The 18,433-nt window shown below is 45.0% G+C and overlaps 1 protein-coding gene across 10 annotated transcripts in view; it reads left to right on the top strand.

Moving 5' to 3' along the window:
- Positions 1 to 18,433, top strand: part of nav2a (neuron navigator 2a) — an 806,339-nt gene that overhangs the window by 661,870 nt on the left and 126,036 nt on the right. For all 10 annotated transcript variants that reach the window (XM_080189918.1, XM_080189922.1, XM_080189916.1 and 7 more), the window contains one exon: positions 12,708 to 12,846. In XM_080189918.1, coding sequence (XP_080046044.1) covers positions 12,708 to 12,846 — 139 coding nt within the window. The remainder of the gene's footprint in view (positions 1 to 12,707; positions 12,847 to 18,433) is intronic.

Genomic DNA, 18,433 nt, shown 5'->3' with positions numbered 1-18,433 from the left:
CTTTCAGTACCGACAGTCTATTCAACACTTCCTCCTTATCAATTTTGAACCCTACTTGCGACAGAGAGTTTCTCGTCACGATGACCTGAAGAACATCGACCTCCTTGGTAAAGATGGGTGGAAAGTATTCATTTAATACCTCAGCCATGTTTTCCGCTTCCATGTGTAAATTCCCTGTTAGATCCCTAACCAACCGACTCCTTTCAGTGGGAGATGGATGGGAACCCTCCTGACATAGGCATACTATGGCCTGTGAGGGTCCACCCCAATGTCAGCGAAAGATGCCACCACCACCATCCTTCCCCCCCTCCCCCCTTAACTCACTGGCACCTCTCCCGTTTTTCCAGGGCCTGCCTGATTTCCCTCCCATTCGGCAAACCTGGTTTGACTTGCCTTCATTCCTGGGCTGCCTCTATTGTGCTCGTCCTGCCTGGCTGCAGTTCCAGCAATGGCCATCTCTCCTGGTGGCAGTGCTGTCACTAAAAATCTACCAGCATTCTGATTGGTCGGCAACTTTCTCCCTTAAAAGCATGGAACGTGTTCCCTTAATGGGACAGAAGCCCCAATTGGAGGTGGTTAATTGCCCAAGGAATGTAACATATAGTTGGGTCTTCCAGGCTGGCCTGATCCAGGATAGCTCCCAACCAGCTGGCACCCTGTGAAATCCAGACACACATCCTTCTGAGATCCTGAGTGGGCCCACATGTGAGAAATGAAGTTGTAGTCAAAGAATTGGGGGACTAGCAAAGTAGATAGGATTATGTTCTCATCGGAGTCATAGCCTACTGGAGTGAGGGAGCTGGGAAGGGAGATGTGGGAAGAGAAGATATTTCACAAATCCTTAAATATTCTGATGGCATCTGGCATGACCGTGCTGGAACTCAGAACCATCATGGAAGTAAAAGGGTAAAGATTCACCAAACCCCACTTGGTTTCCAGTCCATAAGATATAGAAACAGAATTCGGCAATTTGGCCCATCGAGTCTACTCTGCCATTCAATTATTGGATATGATCCTCATTTCCATTCTCCTGCCTTCTCCCCATAACCCTTGATCCCCTTATTGATCAAGAACCTATCTATCTCTGTCTCGAAGAGACTCGATGACCTGGCATACATAGCCTTCTGTGGCAAAGAGTTCCACAGCTTCACCCCCCCTCTGGCTGAAGAAATTCCTCCTCCTCAGTTTTAAAGGATCGTCCCTTCATCTGTGCATCCCTTCCAACTTGGAATGGACACATGCTAAGCGGAGGAGAGTGGAGTTTCCTGCAGCGTGGAGGGGGAATTCACCATCACATCAATGATGGAAGAGATTCGATGGGCTGAATGGTGGCGACATCCTGCGTTGTACCATTCTATGATTTTGTGGCAGCCCTTAGCACTCCCTACGTTACAGAGGGAGGGTGAGTATGTGTGAGGGGGTGGGGGGGAGGGTAGCGTTTAACAGTAGAAGAGTTGATTTTTAATTCTAACCTTTCTCTATAGATGGCCAAACTCATTACTGAAACCGGCCAACCCCCACTGATAACTGTATCCTCCTTCGCCCCCTTTAAGGAAACTAAACAGATTGTTTTCTTCAAAAAAACCGATAAGCTAAGGGTTAAAAAAGCACTTAATTCTTGTAGGTCCAAAATTCCTTTACATCTAACTCCTTTTAAGGGATTCTGATTTCAGATTTATCACAAAGCTTTTAAAAAAAAAAGCTTTTGAGGAAATGTGGTATGGTTCTCATGATAATATTTCAAAGGCGATGTAGCTACATTACATCAGCCTTTTCATTTTTGGGGAGTGAGGCTGCTAATGTTGAGGAATGGTTCTTGATTACCAGTTCAGAGCTCAGAACATCCAAGCAGCAAAATCGGTCTCTGCATTGTGTAACCGCTGTGCCAGAGGAATTATAACTTGAAAGAAAAGTAAAATCCTCTGAGGCTTTTTTTTCACAATTGTGAGTGAACCAATCTTACCTACGTAGGTGGTGCATGAGTTTTTAAATGTTTGGTTCAAAAAAAATACATTAGTCACGGCATGTAAAGATGGGCCTTTAGTTTGTTCTAAGGTTTCAGTTGTACACAATGAGATGCAGTAAGTTAGTCAACAAATATTTATGACGACCATAAGACGTAGGAGCAGAATTAGGCCACTCGGCCCATCAGGTGTGCTCCGCCATTCAATCATGGCCAATATTTTTCTCAACCCCATTCTCCTGCCTTTTCCCCATAATCCCTGATCTCCTTATTAATCAAGAACCTAGCTATCCCTGTCTTAAAGACACTCAATGACCTGGCCTCCACAGCCTGCTGCGGCAAAAAGTTCCACAGATTCACCATTCTCTGGCTGAAGAAATTCCTCCTCATCTCTGTTTTAAAGGATCGTTCCTACAGCTTGGACTTGTGCCCTCTGATTCTAGTCCTAAGCAAAAGCAAAAAAAGCTGAAGGCGTGAGAAAGAGAAGCAGAAAATACTGGAAACATTTAATGGGTCAGGAAAATCCGTGGGGTGAGAAACAGAGTTAATGGGCTGGATCATCATTGGGTCGGTATGACTTGGGACCCTTATTAAAAATGGTGGGTGGGTCCCGATTCCTCTATTCCCTATCCCATTTCCGTGGGTGCCTATAAATGGTGCAGAGTGCTTCCTGTCAGAAGCCTGCATCCAGCACTCCCAACCTGGCTGGCTCCATTACGGAGAAAGGTATCTCCTACTCATCCGTAATTTTCATGGAGTTGGGCTAGGTTTTCAAAAGTTGTGGTTCACAGCCCCTTAGAGATGACGTGACCCCCTAATGTGCATTAGGCGACCTTTTTAAAAAGTAGGTTCAAAAGGTCATCCTCATGCCACCTATGGCAAGCAGTGCCCTTCCACCCACCCCTTATGTCCACTCATGCCCCCATGTCCACACATGCCCATTAAGTCGGGCTCTGCCCTTCCACCTACCCCCTTGGGCCCATCATGCTCCCTTTGCCAAGTTCTGCTCTCCAACCCACCCACCCCCTCGGGCCTCTCATATCTCTTCTGCCAAGCTCTTGCACTTCCATGACCATTGACCAACTGTAAACTTTCTAGAATCAATGAACACCACAACTTAAAGTGGGGTGGAAAAAGAAACTTTGAAAAAATATATTCCATTGATTAGTTTCACATATGAAATAATCATTCAGGGCCTTTGAAATGTCAAAAATCGCAAACCGCCAACAGTTGAAAGTTGAGTTTTGTCAACAAAAATTGTGAAATTGACTGCAGAGATCGGAGACTCTGAGCTATCAATCTGACAGTGTTTCCTCTGGGGAGCAGGTGACCTGCTATTCTAATGGATGTCGGGGTTCTCAGCCAAGCTTTAATGACCACCAGGCTTCAGATCTCCCTGTGGTCCAAACATGGACAGAAGAACTGAACTCCTTGATATCAAGGCAGCATATGGCAGAGTGTGACATTAAGGAGCTCGAGCAAAATTGAAGAAAGTGGAAGTTGAAGGGCAAACTCCCCACTCGTTGGGGTTATACCAAGTATAAAGGAAGATTGTTGTGGCTGTTGGGAGTCCAATTTTCCCAGGACATTTCTGCAGGAGTTCCTCAGTGTAGTGCCCTAAGCCCAGCCACCTTCAGCTATTTCATCAATGACCTACCTTCTATTATGAGGTCAGAAGTGGGGATGGTCACTGATAATTGTGCATTGTCCATTTACGACTCCTCAAGTAGTGAAACCATTGTGCTCAATGCAGAAAAACGTGGGTAATGTTCAGGCTTGCCTAATGAGTAGCAAATAATTTGAGTTTGCAGATACGAGGCAGTGACTGTTTTCAACAAAAGAATCTGTACGCCACCCTTTGATAATTAATGGCATTACCTCCGAGGGTTCTGAAAGAAATGGCGGAGGTGATAGTGGATGCCTTGGTGGTTATTTTCCAAACGTCGCTGGATTCTGGGGAAGATTGGAAAGCAGCTAATGTTACACCGTTGTTTAAGAAGGGTGCCAGGCAAAAGGCAGGGAATTATAGGCCGGTTAGTTTAACGTCTGTTGTCGGTAAAATGTTAGAATCCGTCATCAAGGAGGAAATAGCGAGGCATCTTGAGGGGAATTGCTTGATAGAGCAGACGCAGCACGGTTTCGTTAAGGGGAAGTCGTGTCTGACAAATTTATTGGAGCTCTATGAGGATGTGTCTAGGGCGGTGGATAGAGGAGAGCCGGTGAATGTGGTCTTTCTTGATTTTCAGAAGGCGTTTGACAAGGTACCTCACAAGAGGTTATTGCAGAAGGTCAGGGGGCATGGAGTTGGGGGTAGGGTGTTAGCGTGGATAGAGGATTGGTTGTCAAATAGGAGGCAGAGAGTGGGGGTTAATGGGTGCTATTCGGATTGGCGATTGGTGACTAGTGGAGTGCCCCAGGGGTCGGTGCTGGGGCCTCAGCTATTTACCATTTATATAGATGATCTGGAGGAGGGAGCCGAGTGTATGGTGTTGAAATTTGCTGATGACACCAAGATTGGTGGAACGGCAAATTGCGCGCAGGGTGTGGAGAGTCTGCAGAAGGATCTAGATAGGCTGGGCGAATGGGCCAGGAACTGGCAAATGGAATTTAATGTTGGCAAGTGCGAGGTGGTCCACTTTGGTAGGAATAATGATAGGATGGACTATTACTTACCTGGCGAAAAACTGCAGCAGGCGACGGTGCAGAGGGACCTCAGGGTCCTTGTGCATGAGTTGCAAAAACCCAGCCTGCAGGTGCAGCAGGTGGTCAGGAAAGTGAATGGGATGCTGGCCTTCATAGCGAGGGGGATTGAATATAAAAGTAGGGAGGTCTTGCTGCGGCTATATAGGGCATTGATGAGGCCGCAGCTGGAGTACTGTGTGCAGTTTTGGTTGCCGTACTTACGCAAGGATATTTTGGCCTTGGAGGGAGTGCAGAGGAGGTTTAATAGGCTGATACCGGAGTTGAGGGGGTTGAACTATGAGGAGAGGCTGAATAAACTAGGCTTGTACTCGTTAGAGTTTAGAAGAATGAGGGGAGATCTCGTTGAGACGTATAAGATGATGAATGGGATGGATAGGATAGAGGTGGAGAGACTCTTCCCACTCAGAAAGGACAGTAGGACTAGGGGGCACAGCCTCAAGATAAAGCCGGGGGGGGGGGGGGTTTAGAACGGAGTTGAGGAGGAACTTCTTCACTCAAAGGGTGGTGAATCTCCGGAATTCTCTGCCCGTTGAGGTGGTGGAGGCTGCCTCGCTAAATATTTTTAAGACGCGGGTTGATGGGTTTTTGATAAGCGAGGGGATTAAGGGTTATGGGGAGAGGGCGGGAATGTGGAACTGAGCCACAACAGATCAGCCATGATCTTATTGAATGGCGGGGCAGGCTCGAAGGGCTGGATGGCCTTCTCCTGCTCCTATTTCTTATGTTCTTAATGTTCTTAAATCCTCCACCTTCACTTCCTTCAAAATTGACCAGAGACTTAACTGGACCAGTCAAATAAATACTGTGCCTCCAAGAGCAGGAAAGAAGTTGGGAATTTTGTGATGAGCAGCTCACTTTTAGACTATATAAAGCTTTTCTGACATCAAGGCACTAGTCAGGAGTGTGATGGAATACTTCAAACTTGCCAGGGTGAGTGTAGCTCCAACAACACTCAAAAACTCAACACAGTCCAAGACAAAGCCTGACTAGCATCCCCCATCTATCACCTTAAACATTTTCTTCCTTCACCACTGAAGCAAGCGGCAGCAGGATGTACCATCTACAATTTGCTCTGCAGCAGCCTGCCAAAGTTCCTTCAACAGCACCTTCCAAACCCACAGACTCTGCCACCTAGAAGAAGAAGGAAAAGGGAAAATGGTGCACGGAAACACTTGTCACCTTCAAGCCACATACCATCCTGACCCGCAAGTAGATCACTGTCACTGGGTCAAAATCCGGGAACTCCCTCCTTAACGGATCATGGGAAAACTACATCACGTGGATTGCAGTGATTCAAGGAGGGGATTCACCACCACCTTTCTCAAGAGTAATTAGGCAAGGGCAATAAATGTTGACTTTGGCAGCCGTGCCCACATTTCATGAAGGAATAAAAAGTTACACAAAAACTTCAGCAGTTCAAGAAGGCAACTCACCACCACCGTTTCAAGGGCAATTAGGGATGGACAATAAATGCTGGCCCAGCCAGCGATGCCCATATCCTATAAATAAATAAAAGGTTGGCTGGGTGTCAAATTCTATCTGATAACGCTTCTCTGAAGCACGTTTGGGAGTTTTATTACATTAAAGCCACAATATAAATTCAAGTTAGTGGCTTTTTGATTTGCTAATAGATGTGAGCGCTGTTGGCTAGGCCAGCATTTATTGCCCATTCCTAATTGCCCTTGAAACAGTGATGGTGAGTAGCCTCCTTGAATTGCTGAAGTTTTTGTGCAGCTTTGAGTCTGAGTTCCATGGTTTGCAGGTGATGTACCGTCTCCATTGACCTGGCTTTGCCACCAGCACCACTGGCTTTGCTTGGTGATTAGGCAACACAGAGACTGACAGTAGAAACCGGTCAGTACAGCGCACAGAGGTAGTTAAGGGAGTTGAGGGGGTTGAACTATGAGGAGAGGCTGAATAAACTAGGCTTGTACTCGTTAGAGTTTAGAAGAATGAGGGGAGATCTCATTGAGACATATAAGATGATGGATGGGATGGATAGGATAGAGGTGGAGAGGCTCTTCCCGCTCAGAAAGGACAGTAGGACTAGGGGGCACAGCCTCAAGATAAAGGGGAGGCGGTTTAGAACGGAGTTGAGGAGGAACTTCTTCACTCAAAGGGTGGTGAATCTCTGGAATTCTCTGCCCGTTGAAGTGGTGGAGGCTGCCTCGCTAAATATATTTAAGACATGGGTAGATAGGTTTTTGATAGGCAAGGGGATTAAGGGTTATGGGGAGTGAGCGGGAATGTGGAACTGAGCCACGACAGATCAGCCATGATCTTATTGAATGGCAGGGCAGGCTCGAAGGGCTTGATGGCCTACTCCTGCTCCTATTTTTTACGTTCTTATGTTCTTATGTAATTCCAAACTGCAACAGCAACAAAGAAAAACTGAAAAAGGTTCCCATATGTCTTAGATTTTCTGGCTGCAGACTTTTCCAAAGCTCTGCTTGGGTCAACAATGCAAAGGCCCAAACCTCATATGCAGCCAGAAAGCTTCTGACCCTGGATAAATAGGGTCTCACTTACATGTTTACAGATGCCTCTGCTTTTTACCTACCGCAGCTCAGGAAACAAATAGACGTTTGGTAGAGGAAATATGTGCTGCCTTGGACTCACTCGCAGAGGGGAGAAAAGAACTTGCAATTCTCTGGCTCTCCATGCTGTCCCAAAGTGCTTTCTTGACCATTGGAATACTTTTGAAGTGTAGTCACTATTTGCAGTGCAGCAACTGCAGCACCAAGGTGCACAAAGCAAGATCCCACGACTCAGCAGTGAAGGACTAATCCATTGATCGATTGTTTAGTGAGTATTGGCCAGAATAGCAGAAGAACTCCCCAGCTGCCAATCGAACAATAGTTGTCCAATCGTACCATGGCATCTTTTACACCCAGCTCTGACAGCAGAAGAAGACTCGGTTTAATGTCTCGTCGAAAAGACAGCGCCAGCAATGATGTAGCACTCCCTTGGTACTGCACTGGAATGTCGGTGGAAATCTTTGCTGTTGGAGTGGCACTTGAATCCTTCTGATTCTCGTGCAAAAGTATTCCTAAGGTATTGCTGGCTGGGGCCGCATTCGTCCATTTCAGAGGGCATTTAAGCATCAACTACATGGATCTGGAATCATATGTGGAGGGCAGGGGGGTGTGTTTCTTTCCCTCCCTAAATGGACATTATTGTCAGTCATTTCACAGTCATCATTAGACTTTTGATCCCAATTTTTTTTTTGTTGAATTCAAACTTCACCATCTGACCTGGTGGGATTTGAACTTGGGACCGTAGATTACTAGTCCTGTGGCACTATCACGATACTCCATAGCACTGAGACTGTCCTAGGTGGGCTGTGTTGGATGGTGGTTTGGGCAGCTAGCTTGATTTGAAGAAAAGAATCAAGAGTAGCTACAGAGGCTGCACATTTTACCACTGCCTACACTGCAGCAATCAGCTGAAATGGAAGATGATTTTCTTCGATTAGAATGAGAAATAATAGCTTGCAGGAATGGGTAATTTTTGACAGGCCATCTTGCTGTATATCGAATGATACAGTACAGGAGGCCATTCAGCCCATTTTACTTGTGCCAGCTCTTTGAAATAGTAGTATTATTGCTAGAACATCAATCCTGAAATTCAGCTAAATCGCTAGGGACCTGGGTTCGAATCCTTCCACCGCAGATTGTGGAGTTTGAACTCAGTTTTTAAAAAAAAAATCTGGAATTAGGAATCTACTGCTGACCATGAAAACATTGTCGATTGTCGGAAAAAAACATCTGGTTCACTAATGTCCTTTAGGGAAGGAAATCTGCTGTCCTTACCTGGCCTGGCTTACATGTGGCTCCAGAGTCACAGCAATGTGGTTGACTCTCAACTGCCCTCTGATCAAGGGAAACTAGGGATGGGCAATAAATGCTGGCCACCCACATCCCACAAGCAAATAGAAAAATACACAATATTGTACAGAATTTGCATCATTTTAACTGGAATACCAGCAGTTTTGAAACCCGCAATGAAATTGGCTACATTAAGCTCCTTATGTTTCATAGAATCCCTACAGTGCAGAAGGAGGCCATTTGGCCCTTCGAGTCTGCACCAGCTCTCCAAAAGAGCATCTTATAGGCCCACCCCACATCCTCGTAACCCTGCACCTTCATCATGACTAATTCCCCTAACCTACACATCTTTGGACACAAGGGGTAATTTACTGTGGCCAGTCCACCTAACCTGCACACCTTTTGGACTGTGGGACAAAACTGGAGGACACCCATGCAAACACGAGGAGAGCATTACAACTCCACACAGACGGTCACCCAAGGCCAGAATTGAACCCGTGTCCCTGGCGCTGAGAGGCAGCAGTGCTAACTTTTGTGCCATCATGCTTCCCCTCAATTTAATCTGTGCACTGAAGCACAGCCAGCTTGCTAGATACTCAACGACATTTTACGTCAAAAAATGAAATGTCTGTGAAAATGAAATGTCCTTACCTACTTCTTATTATGTAATAGGTAATCATTATATTTGCTCAGTCACTCCAAAATAATATGCACAGCTGGTGTGCACATTTACTTTGAGTGTAGGGTGAAATTGCAGCTTTTTTTAGTTATTCAAAGCGATGTGGGTGGACACTGATTGTTATCCAGTGACTGCTGACGTGTGATTTCCCAAAACCCTTGGGACGTTTTGCACTGCTGAGTGCAGGTGCAAAACTGGGCCACCAGTCCAGTGCAGCTGATGATGACCGGTGTCCGTGAGGTAAGAGAAGATTTCCTGTTTTGCAAAAACCACAGCCCCTGGAGATGCGCCCAGAGGAAACCAGTGGATGTGAATGCTCAGCACGGCAGTGGCCCACATTTTTCTCCGTGGCTTTTGGAATCTGAGCTAAAGTTTTGAGATTTACGAACCTTCTTCAGCCACCTGCCGTTTCACTTAACGGGTGCAAATGACAACTTTTGAGTGGAGTTAACGAGTCAGGGTTTATACAGGATTGAAGTGACCCAGTAGAGCTTTACCTGCTTGGCCCATGCTGTTACCAACTTTGGTGGCATGCTATTCTGCTTTTATGTTTAATTTGCCTTGTGAGAATCTATGCATGCACACACCAAACTAAACACACTGGAACATTTAAGTAGGAAATTATATACCACACTTTAAAACGGATTGAATTTTTGTGAGTTATTCTTTGCCTGCTATTTTACAGCATTTTAATAAACCATGAAAACGCAATTGGAGTTTAGAAAGTTTGGAGTTTAGATGGCGATGGAATTAAATATGCACACCGTAGAAAATGTTTTGGGGGAATTGGAAGGCAAACTGAGAATTTGTGCAAAATAATTGCTTTCAATAGAATGTAGAAAATTTCCATATGTGTTGTTTAACATATAAGGCCAGCAGAGGGTATGTTATGTCTCCACATTTAGTCAGGAGGACTAGCTAGGGTAAAGGAATGGGGCTATGAAGATAGGATCTGGGTGGGATTGTCGGTGCAGACTCGATGGGCCGAATGGCATCCTTTTGCACTGCAGCAATTCTATGAAAGTGAAATACTGCCAGTAAAAACTGTTATTTAAATGTGGGGGAAAAAAAATGGCAGTCTACCTACTAACAGGATTAAATTTGTTTGCGTGTGATCTTACTGGCTGTTCATGCCACGCTCCCACTGCAGCAAGGTCGGAGAATTTGGTGCTCAGCCAAATTTCCATTCACTGCAGCAGGATGGGAAAATCCCATATTAGCAGACGATATAGGAGCAGAATTAGGCCATTCAGCCCATTGAGTCATGGCTGATATGATTCTCATCCCCATAGTCCTGCCTTCTCCCCGTAATGCTGGACCCCCTTATCGATCAAGAACCTATATCTGTCTTAGTGACACTTAATGACCTGGCCTCCACAGCTGTCTGTGGCGATGAGTTCTACAGCTTCACCACCCTGTGGTTGAAGAAATTCCTCCTCACCTCGGTTTTAAAGGAGCGTCCCTTCACTCTGAGGTTGTGCCGTCGATTCTAGTCTCTCCCAATAGTGGAAACGTCCTCTCTATGTCCACTCTTTTGGCCTCTCAGTATTCTGTAAGCTTCAGTTAGATCCTGCCTTGTCCTAAAAAACTCCATTGAATACAGATCCTGGTAGTAACGTTTCGGCCTCCTTGTTTTAGATCTTGAAAGCACAACCTTAAACATATCATCCATTTATGATTACCAGCTGAGGTAATTGTCTGGAAACCCTCTCAGTCCCCCATCCCCCTACCCCTTCAGCACACGTTTAGCAGAAGTAGGTCTCCTGCAGCACCTTCAAACCTGCTTTGTCATTTGGTAAGAACATGCCTGAAGCATCAAGTCCGCTTGCCCAGCCTATTCCCCATGTTCTTTGATTCCCATTGTGTCCAAAAGTGCCTCAAGCTCAACCTTGAATATATACTCACTGACTGAGTATCCACAACATTCTAATCAGTATTCTGTAAACTGTGTGTGCCTTTATATGCCCTTCTCTGATCAGAACTTTCCACACACCTGACGAAGGAACAGCGTTTCCAAAAGCTTGTGGGTTTACTATCAGATAAACTGGTTGGAGTTTAACCTGGTGTTGTGAGACTTCTTACTGTATCCACAAAATCCATAGCCTGAAAATCTCCATAGATTCACAACCTCCCGAAGGAAGAAATATCTTAACTGAGCCGCGACAGATCAGCCATGATCTTATTGAATGGCGGGGCAGGCTCGAAGGGCTAGATGGCCTACTCCTGCTCCCATTTCTTATGTTCTTATATTTCAATCCTAAATGGCCAAACCCCTTTATCTAAGGCAATGACCGAGGCCGAATGCCCTCCTCCTGCTCCTATCTTCTATGTTTCTGTGACACTACTTCTAGATTTTGTAACGGGGGAAACTGGCTTTCAGTATCTATCCAGCCAAGCCTTCGAAGAATGTTATACGTTTTTGTGAGGTCAGCTCTCATTAGAACATAGAACTGTACAGCACAGTACAGGCCCTTCAGCCCATGATGTTGTGCCGAGCTACGTCTGAGCCCAAGATCAAGCTATCCCACTCCCTATCATTTTGGTGTACTCCATGTGCCTATCCAGCAGCCGCTTGAAAATTCCTAAAGTGTTTGACTCCACTATCAGAGCAGGCAGTGCATTCCACGCCCCAACCACTCTGAGTAAAGAACTTACCTCGGACATCCCTCCTATATCTCCCACCATGGACCTTATAGTTATGCCCCCTAGTAACAGTTACATCCACCCGAGGAAATAGTCTCTGAATATCCACTCTATCTATCCCCCTCATCATCTTATAAAACTTCCATTAAGTTTTCTCTCATCCTCTTGCCCTCTAAAGAGAAAAGCCCCAGCTCTGTCAACCTTTCCTCATAAGACTTACCCTCCAAACCATGCAGCATCCTGGTAAATCTCCTCTGCACTTTCTCCTATGCTTCCACATCCTTCTTATCATGAGGTGACCAGAACTGCACTCAATATTAAGAAAGCAGAACTAAAGGGAGCAAAACGTCATGTCACCACTCCATGTCACCGAATGTTGGTTTGCCCATGCCCTTGGCAAATGAGAGGCATTTCTAGAAATCAGGGCCTGAAATGACTTTCCAAAATACTGCCTTGGCATCATAATTCTTATTGAAGAGTTGCTGATTTTACATCTCTGGAGTGGCAAAAATTCACCACGGCGCTGCATGAAGCAGTTTTCAGCTGTTTATTTAATGTAGGCTAGACCCCCATCCTTGGAATAAATTGACTCCAGACACCAACAAATGTGTTGCAAGGCAAGAAGTATTTGAATGAATGACTCACTCACATTTCAAAATTTAATGATGACGCAAAGGTTTTTGCATTGAATGTATGGAGCTAACTGGTCAGACAACTTTGCAGCTTTGTACATCCTTTTGTCCACATCCAAGAGTTTCTGAGCCACCCACTGTGGGAGACTGGCTTCTTGTAAAATGATGGTGGAAAACAAGGACTGGTTGGTGCCTGTGTTGTTGGAAGCTGTTTACGGAATGTGCTGTGCTAATTGGCGTGTGTTTATTTCTCTCTTTAGCTGGGATGACAGCAGTTCCGTCAGCAGTGGGATTAGCGACACAATAGACAACCTCAGCACCGACGACATCAACACAAGTTCTTCCATCAGCTCATATGCCAACACACCAGCCACGTCTCGCAAAAACCCAGATAGCCAGGTAAAATCTCATCAGGGAACGGCAGTGAATTTTTTAGTTCATTTGTGGGAGTTGGGCATCACTGGCTGGCCAGCATTTATTGCTCATCCTTAGTTATCCTTGAACCAAGTGGCTTGCTAGGCTATTTCAGAAGGTAGTTGTTGTGGCTCTGGAGCCACATGTAGGCCAAACCAGGTAAGGACAGCAGATTTCCTTCCCTGAAGGACGTTAGTGAATCAGATGGGTTTTTTCGACAATGGTTTCATGGTCATCAGTAGATTCTTAATTGCAGATTTTTTTTATATATTGAATTCAAATTCCACCATCTACCATGGCAGGATTCGAACCCAGATCCCCAGAGCATTAGCTGAATTTCTGGATTAATAGTCCAGCAATAATACCACTAGGCCATCGTCTCCCCTTAAACTGTCCCTGCGGAACTCAGGGCTTGTAACTTTTCACATTCATAAAAGTGAACATTATCTTTAATGAATATTCATGATGTGGTTCATCAGAGGCAAAGGGTGAGATCCTGGTATAGATACGTAAATACCAATGTCACCTTGGTGCAATTTCATTTTTACAATCATGCCTTAGTGCAATCGCATTCTGGCACAGATTCTCAAGCCACAATCTTATTCTGCATGTCACATGTTCATAATTTATTCTTTGAAGATTTATTTTAATCATGATGGGCAGAATTGATTTCTTTAAGTTATTTAAGAAGTTCTCCCTTTCACACATTTACGCTCCTTTGTTGTTTGGCACGGTGGCATATGGTTAGCACTGATACCTCACAGCACCAGGACCTGGGTTCGATTCTGGTTTCGGGTCACTATCTGTTTGGAATTTGCATGTTCTTCCTGTGTCTGCATGGCTTTCACCTGGATGCCCCAATTCTTCCGGTGTCTGTGTGGGTTTCCTCCTGGTGCTCCGGTTACGATGTGGGTATGCCGGCGTTGGACTGGTGTAAACACAGTAAAAAGTCTGACAACACCAGGTTTTAGTCCAACCTATTTATTGTTGTCAGACTTTTTACTCCGGTTACCTCCCACAGTCCAAAAATGTGCAGGTTAGGTGGAATGGCCATGCTAAATTGCTCCTTAGTGTCCTAAGGTGGGTAGGTTAAATGTATTAGCCATGGTGTGGGGGTTATAGGGAAAGGACAGGGGAGAGAGCCTGGGTAAGATGCACTGTCCTTAGTAGTAGTTGATGTAGACTCTATGGGCTTTCTTCTGCATTGTAGGGATTCTATGATTCTGAGAACTTAGACAACTGACGTACTCCTTGGCTCCTTACCATGTCTCTCTTAGACAGACCTCATGAAAGGCTAAGAAATGAAACTTTCAGGTTCACAGTCTCAATGAAGTGCAAAACTGCTTGGTGGTGACGCAACATGAGAATAACTGATTGCCATGTCTGAGCCCTGAGGGTTTAAATTCAGGCTGTGGCATTGATGCATGGTCCATTCATTCCTGTTCTCATTCAGGGTTCACATTGCACTTTCCAGCAGGAATTTGGCACCTCAGCCACTCGCTACTCACCCTTCCACTCATCTTATACAAGAAGCACAGTGACCTGTCATTTCCTTGGTCTGTAGTTGCTGTGCTATCTCAGCACAATTCAAACTCTGTTTGAATAGATTTGTTTATATCTCAACCAATGCAGAAGCCTGGAACTGTCATGTTCTACTTTATGAATTCTCTAAAATAGTCAGGTGTTTATAGGGTCATTAGTAGCTTATTCCTTGAAAAACAAAAATAAACAAAAAAGCATTAACTCAGATTAAAACAAACACATCCTAGCTAAATTCTGCATTCTCAGGATGTGAGCTGTCTGGTGCAGACAAACTGGCACCACGTAAAAAGGAGCTGAATTATAAACATACCTCTTACAAGAAACATTACAAATAATAAACATGGTTCTTAAGGGTACAGCATCATATATCCAAGGATGGGAAAGGTGCTTATATGGGGTGTTAATAAAGTTAATGTTTAAACTTGCACTTTTTCTATGTATTCCTGATTACACATTACAGTTGGTATCTGTGTGTGCTTTGTGAAACCGCACCTCCCTCTCCTCCCCCCCACCCCAAGTATGTCTATATTTGCAATGTCAACATCAAGGCATTACTTTGTTCGTGTTGATTAGCCATATTGTATGATGATAATGTGGTGAAAAGTAAGACACTGTAGAGTTGTCCTTTTTTGGTTATAGAATCAAATGCAGGTCCAGTCCTGAGTGGTATGCTTTTCTATATATTTTTTCTCCTTTTTATATATTTTTCTCCTTACGATTATGTATGGGAGCAGATTCTACAAATCAGATGTTATTGGAGATCTTGGCCACTATGTCACGTGAGGCAGCCCTCCCCTCCCCAGTCCGCCACGATCGCTGGTCTCCCTCCAGCCCCGACTGATCCTGTCTGCAGAGAGGCAATGGGACCACCCCACCCCCACCGATCAGCCCCTCCGTCCTGGCACTGCCCCACACCTGGTGGGCGTGGACACTTTGCCCTTTGGACAGTGCCCATGCTCAGGGGGCACTAACATCATTACCTGACCCCCTCCCGGGGGCCCTGATTGCTCCCCCCTTCACTCCAGCAGAGGATCTCGCTAGTTCCCCGAAAGTGAAGAGCTACTGCAAACCTCGGAGTGAAATTGTACTGGCGGGGTGGGAGATGCTATGGAGCCTGGAGAATTCAATCCAGGCACGATAAGCTATTTTAATGTGATTTAAATGTAATTATCTGTTCCCGCCGGGAACACACCAGATTTCCATCACTGGGAGATTCGTGTGCGTCGGGAACGCATGAGTAAATCCCGCCAATCGGCGCATGTGCAAATCTCCCAGCCCAATCTGCCAGAAGATTAGTAGGTTGGAATGGGAGAATTGCCCTCCTGGTCTTCATTAATCCCTTTTAGAATTTTATATACTTTGATCAGATCCCCCCCCGCCATCCTCTAAACTCCAGCAAGTACAAGCCCAAACTGTTTAATCTCTCCACATATGTCAACCCTTTCACCACCACCACACACACACCCCCCCCCCCCCCCCGGAATTAATCTGCTGTACCTAATGAACTGCTCTAAACGTGCAGCGAATTAGAATGCTTTGAAAATTACTCCATTGATTTGAAACTTGTCACTTTCAATCTTTTGGCTTTTAATATGCCCAACATTTGAAAGGTGAAGTAAGCATTTCTGACAGTGGTTGATGAATTTCCATTATTTGCCTGAAGATAGCAGGTATAATATTGTCCATGTTGAAAATACCCATTGATTCGTTTGAGTTGTGGAAACTTGGGTTTGGAATCCAACTTTGCTTTCTCTCTAATAAAGAACTGCATGATTTTTTGTTTGTTTAAGAATAGTATTTCATTGAACTTCTGGGTTTTTATTTGAAACGGTCAATTTGCCTCATGTAAGGTGCACTATTCCTCACCTATTCTGCTGTGTGTGTGGCATTCCCCCATCTGTTTAAAAAATTGCTTAGTGTGCCTGTTCACAATTATAGCCCTTGCCTCTCAATTCAGTCGTTTAATTATAATCTTAACTTTTTTCCGTTTCTAGCACCAAGTTCTCACTAACGACATAGCTTGACTCACATTATTGGATCATTTCGTTCTTGTGGTGGAATAAAATGACTTCGCACAATCAGTGGAATGTCTGCCGCAATTTAAATCTGCCACATTATCTTCTGATGGCAAGGTTCACACCATGTAATAGAGATTCAGGGAAATAGAGCAGCTTTTGTGTCGGGAGGATAAAAAAGTCTCTGGAGAAACTACTTTAGGAAAATGTACATTTCATAATCCACATTAAATGATTCTAAAAATGGAAAACCTTTATATTCAAAATAAAGTAATTACTGTTTTCGAAAATGAATAATGTGAATTAGCAACTACAGGCATTGTATGTATAATTTAGGTAATGGCACACATTTCAGGCTGCTGTTTTCACTAAATAACATGCGTAACTGTGTGCTATTGAGTTAAAGGAATTACCATTTCTAAAATAGAAATCCTTAGTAAAATCCAAGCACCATTAATGAAAATTTACTTTACTTTCTGGTGTTGGTCTTTGATATTGAAACACGGAGGCTATCTTAACACAGCCCAGCTGCTCTGGGAGTTCAATTTCCTTTCCCAATTGTACAGAGGTCCTGCTCATGACTACTATCCAGTCACGCATAGTTTCCAGGCAAAAGTAATTTGCAACTTAATAATCTGTAAAGACAAATAGCTTACTGACTAAGCGCTGTGAACTTAGTGTCACAGAGGTTTACGGCATAGAAACAGGCCCTTTAACCCAACTTGACTAAGCCGCCCCTTTTTTTAACCACTAAGTTAGTCCCAATTACCCGTGTTTGGCCCATATCCCTCTATAGCCATCTTACCCATGTAACTGTCTAAATACTTTTTAAAAGACAAAATTGTACCTGCTTAAGGTCAGAGGACATGGAGTTGGGGGTAGGGTGTTAGCGTGGATAGAGGATTGGTTGTCAAATAGGAGGCAGAGAGTGGGGGTCAATGGGTGCTATTCGGATTGGCGGTTGGTGACTAGTGGAGTGCCCCAGGGATCGGTGCTGGGGCCTCAGCTATTTACCATTTATATAGATGATCTGGAGGAGGGAACCGAGTGTAGGGTGTCGAAATTTGCTGATGACACCAAGATTGGGGGAAAGGCAAATTGTGCGGAGGGTGTGGAGAGTCTGCAGAAGGATCTAGATAGGCTGGGCGAATGGGCCAGGAAATGGCAAATGGAATTTAATGTTGGCAAGTGTGAGGTGGTCCACTTTGGTAGGAAGAATGGTAGGAAGGACTATTACTTACGTGGCGAAAAACTGCAGCAGGCGACGGTGCAGAGGGACCTCGGGGTCCTTGTGCATGAGTCGCAAAAACCCAGCCTGCAGGTGCAGCAGGTGGTCAGGAAGGCGAATGGGATGCTGGCCTTCATAGCGAGGGGGATTGAATATAAAAGTAGGGAGGTCTTGCTGCAGCTGTATAGGGCATTGGTGAGGCCGCAGCTGGAGTACTGTGTGCAGTTTTGGGCGCCGCACCTGCGCAAGGATATTTTGGCCTTGGAGGGAGTGCAGAGGAGGTTTACTAGGCTGATACCGGAGTTGAGGGGGTTGAGCTATGAGGAGAGGCTGAATAAACTAGGCTTGTACTCGTTAGAGTTTAGAAGAATGAGGGGAGATCTCATTGAGACGTATAAGATGATGAATGGGATGGATAGGATAGAGGTGGAAAGACTCTTCCCGCTCAAAAAAGACAGTAGGACTAGGGGGCACAGCCTCAAGATAAAGGGGGGGCAGTTCAGAACGGAGTTGAGGAGGAACTTCTTCACTCAAAGGGTGGTGAATCTCTGGAATTCTCTGCCCGTTGAAGTGGTGGAGGCTGCCTCGCTAAATATTTTTAAGAAGCGGGTTGATGGGTTTTTGATAAGAGAGGGGATTAAGGGTTATGGGGAGAGGGCGGGAAAGTGGAACTGAGCCACGACAGATCAGCCATGATCTTATTGAATGGCGGGGCAGGCTCGAAGGGCCAGATGGCCTACTCCTGCTCCTATTTCTTATGTTCTTATGTTCTTATGTTCTACTACTA

This window comes from Carcharhinus amblyrhynchos, chromosome 6, assembly GCF_965287045.1.
Source record: "Carcharhinus amblyrhynchos chromosome 6, sCarAmb.v2.hapA, whole genome shotgun sequence".
In the NCBI taxonomy this organism is placed as follows: Eukaryota; Metazoa; Chordata; class Chondrichthyes; order Carcharhiniformes; family Carcharhinidae; genus Carcharhinus; species Carcharhinus amblyrhynchos.
This window is presented reverse-complemented; position numbering and strand designations above follow the sequence as displayed.